General features: G+C 31.3%; 1 protein-coding gene across 1 annotated transcript; it reads left to right on the forward strand.

Moving 5' to 3' along the window:
- Positions 1–289: 289 nt before the first annotated feature.
- On the forward strand, positions 290–1114 carry TRIADDRAFT_62784 (uncharacterized protein; the record flags this gene model as incomplete). Its single annotated transcript, XM_002118737.1, has 3 exons — positions 290–364; positions 655–966; positions 1074–1114. Coding segments are annotated over 3 exons (426 nt in total), but the record flags the coding sequence as incomplete, so codon positions are not given.
- Between the last annotated feature and the right edge of the window lie 3191 nt (positions 1115–4305).

Here is a 4305-nt window from a genome sequence, read left to right on the forward strand (position 1 = left end):
ATGTGTTTTGTACAGTCTTCTTTGAATTAAAGTATATTTTTCAATAAGTTCTCACATTCTGTATTTTTAAAGAGAATATCTTGCAGTTAGTATAACAACATTGAGTTAAGTAAATCACACTATATTAGAATCATTTAAGCCAAAAGAATACATACTTTTAACGTTTAACGATGTTATAATACTTTATAGAAATGTTGAGCGCTTGCATGCATAGTAGCAAATAAGATTATACTTTGGTTTCTTTAATGGCTGATGATACTGTATCTTTGTAATGTCGATTCAACTCTAGAACCCGGAATTCGATTTAAAGTCTCTGTCGATTCTAATGAAACTGTTGAGATAGAAATGGTCAAACCTAGTTCTTGTAAGTTGTACTGTGGCTAACATTCTTTTACTATTTTAAGTGATAATACAGTAAAATCTATCGCATACTACAATAGCAGCGACTTGCCTGATTTGTAAGATGGAGTCATTTAATTGGTTTGTATAGCAAGCACTTCCAACAATTGCAACTTAGAAAGAGGAATATTCTTGATTTTAGTATAGAGAGAATCGTTCATTCTTGCTACATTCGATTTTCTATTAACTGTTTCATATGATGTACCGTAAGTAGCCGCTGATCCTATTTTTGCAAATAAAATAAAATTATTGTAGCGGCCAAGAAGTGTAACAGCAAAATCGCAAAAGATATTGGAACGGAGTGGAAAACTTTGGCAAGAGCATTTAAAATTGGTCAACGCGACATCAATAAAATTATAGCTGAAAATAATGGATCAGTTGACGATCAATGTGCGCAAATGTTGAGTATGTATGCGAGTAGGAAAGGTCGGAGTTACACAAAGAGAGCATTAGTTAAAGCACTCTTTAAAAGCGGGCTGCGCTCTGTAGCTGAAGATCATCGTATGTGTAAAGTTATTTCTACATATAAAAATTCAAAAAGGAAATCCAATACTGTAAAAGAAGATGGTAAGCTTTTATGCTATAAACAGAAAGTGTTTATCAAAATTTTCTTTTCATTATTTACACAATTTATGATAAATTAATTTTCATGGACTATTTTTAATTTACTGTAGATACGATAGCGTATCTCAAGCGTAACACGACAAGACTCTGATTTCATATTAAACTTTGCGTTATAACCCAAATCAGTTTTTTAGCGACGATTATCAGCATCTATATCTCCGCAAAGATACTAATAGGGTATATTACTGTTGAAAGATTGAAATAAATAGTTTAATAGAAAATAGATTCATTACTTTGGACCATAAATCCTATAAAAATACTATAGTTACTACAGAGGAGCGTTAGATGTTGTAAAGTAACGTAAGATATACTAACACTACAACTACTGCAACTATCTAGATTTGAGGTAGATGCGGGTATTAACCATATTTGTTAGCTTTAGAGATGTAGTCAATGTAGAAGGTAATATTGATTGTAAAATCAAATTCAACGTAGATGATAATAGTTCATGTGGTGTTAGACGATTGCAAAAAACTTGATATACTAACAGAATCCAACAAATATTCTGTCTTGAAAAAATTTAAAATCATATCAATTTTCATTAAATTACTTGACTAGAAATTTTCTCAAAATTTTCCATTGATTTACTGTACGTATTCCTTGTTTGAATGTTCAAGTTCGCATTTTACATCCAAAATCGGACCGTGACTATACTGTGTTAATTGTACATAATTATTTAAACTTAGGAATGAGATCAAACAGTTCTAAATGACACCAACCATAATTAAGATACATAGTATTTACGTAGTACGATGAATAGTACATAGTCTAACATACAAGGCAATATATTAAAAGAAAATTTACTGCTAGATTATCTTAGTGAACATACTTTCTAGATATGGGAGTTAACAGTAAACTTTATAGATGTCGATATTTTTATACCTTTGATATTTATAAATTTGCTAACTTGTGCTTAAAACTGTATACGAGTATTTTCAAAAGTTGCATTTATTACGGTACATCTACTGTATTCCGCAATAAGAATTTTGTTAAAATTCTTACAAAGCTAACTGAAATTTTTCTTTAGTTTTATCATTTTGGATTTAAAGTGTTAAGAGAGATAAAGAACAACAGTGATATTTACAGTTAAAATTTGGCATTAAAATTAAAAGGAGAAACATTGAATTGTCAGTCATAGGTTCTGTCGATTAAACTTTTTTATTTTCACGTCATTCTTAAAGCTGCCGAGCCATTGCAAAATCTAAAGAAAGATGATGAACTATCTAATAGCGCTGACCGAGAAATCCAAGGCATGTTTATTGATAGATATTATGATTTACTTTACATTAGTGATGACGTACCGTTTTAAAATAAGGCGTTATCATCTTAATATTTGTAACAGCTTTCTTTATATGATATGACCACTAAAATGGATCATGCTTGTAAGATTGTAAGAATCTGCAAACTGCAAACCTCTATTTTACACCGTATAAGCTTCAGGCACGATCTATTTTGGGCCACATTACACTCCGTTGTATATTTGAAATAATATAGCATGACAATATATTAAGTTAAAGATAAATTCTGTACGCTAAATTTTGAAAATATTATCCTCTAGAATAGTTTTTGAGGGTATCACATCCTTTAAATTCTCGATAATACCGCAACTATCGCAATTTGATGGCAATAAGCAGTATTTAGCCTGCGCAGCCAGTTCAATAGTACAGTTCCTGCAGCAATCTTCACTTTAATTATCTTTTCATGGATTATTTGCACTTTGTATTTTCGAGAAGCTTGTGGCAACGAAGCTGAGTTTAAGTATATCACGTACATTGGAATTATATAAGGAAGAATATTATTAGTTAACAAGCGGTACCACGTTTTCATAAATAAATTTAACACCTACGACTTAATAGAGTAATAATACTGTAACAAATATCATGATTACTGATAACACTGATGTTACTATGATTGGTTGTTCTCTTTAGTAGTCTAATGTTATTCAGTTTGCATTTACGTATAAGCTATCTCTGTGGTATATGCCGTACCATATGGAGTTTTTCCTAAATTGCTTAATTCAGAACAGTTCTTCAGGTGTCATTTGCATTTCATTTCCGGATAACTTTGAGATAAATCATAATTTTGATCTTAAAAACGCTATGAAATAGGAGTTAGTAAGCTTTTTTAAATATATACTTGGGGTAAAGACCTTTATTTTAACTAGAGTTACCTTGTTGATGATCTTTTCGACTTTTGAAAAATACGAGTTGAATAATTAAAGCTCACACATACCAATATTTTTCCCGCTTTATTGCGGTTATAATAGTATTAGTAAACATTTACATTCTAAACTCTACGCGATTACAAACCTAAGACTATAAAAAGTATAGATTGCAGTAGTTCTTAGAGATGCTGTATTAGGTAACTTTAACACCTTGAGATATGCAAGTAACGAAATCCTGGGCTAATTAAGATAGATGTTGATCTTTGTATCTTGATGATACTTTGCAACCAAATGTACATATAAGCAGGAGATTTCACCTTCGAAGTTGAGGTAGTCGTAGCTAATCTGGTCCTTGGTGGAAGACGTAATTTATTCTCAAGATACGGAAGTCTTTGCTTAAAGTTAGACGCTTTATCACACAGTGATGCTATTACAAATTAATATCATATAGAGTTCAATGAAGTTAGTAACTTTATTGCAGTAGAAACGAGATTGCATCTGGGCTGTAGAATCGACAAGAACTATTTACTGCTGAACCTTATCAAAATTACCCAAACTGATCGCTAACGAAGATTTTTTACTGATACAACGAAAAATCGCAAAGGATTATCACATTGCAGTGATTTCAGCTAATTATAGTAGTTTTGTGTAGGCCTAATAAGCCGTACACTACACAGTACACATATACTAAATCGATCGTCGCATCTCATTTATCTTTACTACCGGCTTTTCAAGAAAGCGTTTATAAAATCACTTCTTCACCTATACAAAATGCATAATTTTAAACCAAAACTAGTAACAGTATATTTTCAGTAGGCTACAATGATGCTTGGATCTAACTGTATACTAAATAGCCTATTCAATATGTTGAAAAGCTTACCATCTTTCCTCTAGTTCATTGCATCATTTACTAAGACTGATGAATCAATTAGCTAATGACTTAGTCAGTAGTTTTTTAAATAAAGTTTAGATAGCAAGATATCATTATTTACTATTATGTGACTTACAGGAAGTGAAGTTTACCTTTAGTAAGCAAGACTACTTCTCTAACTTACGGTATAGTAACTAGAATCTTTTCGAAATGCGCACACTTTAAGGCGCAACACACTATAACGTGC

The sequence above is a fragment of the Trichoplax adhaerens genome, genomic scaffold (assembly GCF_000150275.1).
Source record: "Trichoplax adhaerens TRIADscaffold_833 genomic scaffold, whole genome shotgun sequence".
NCBI lineage: Eukaryota > Metazoa > Placozoa > Uniplacotomia > Trichoplacea > Trichoplacidae > Trichoplax > Trichoplax adhaerens.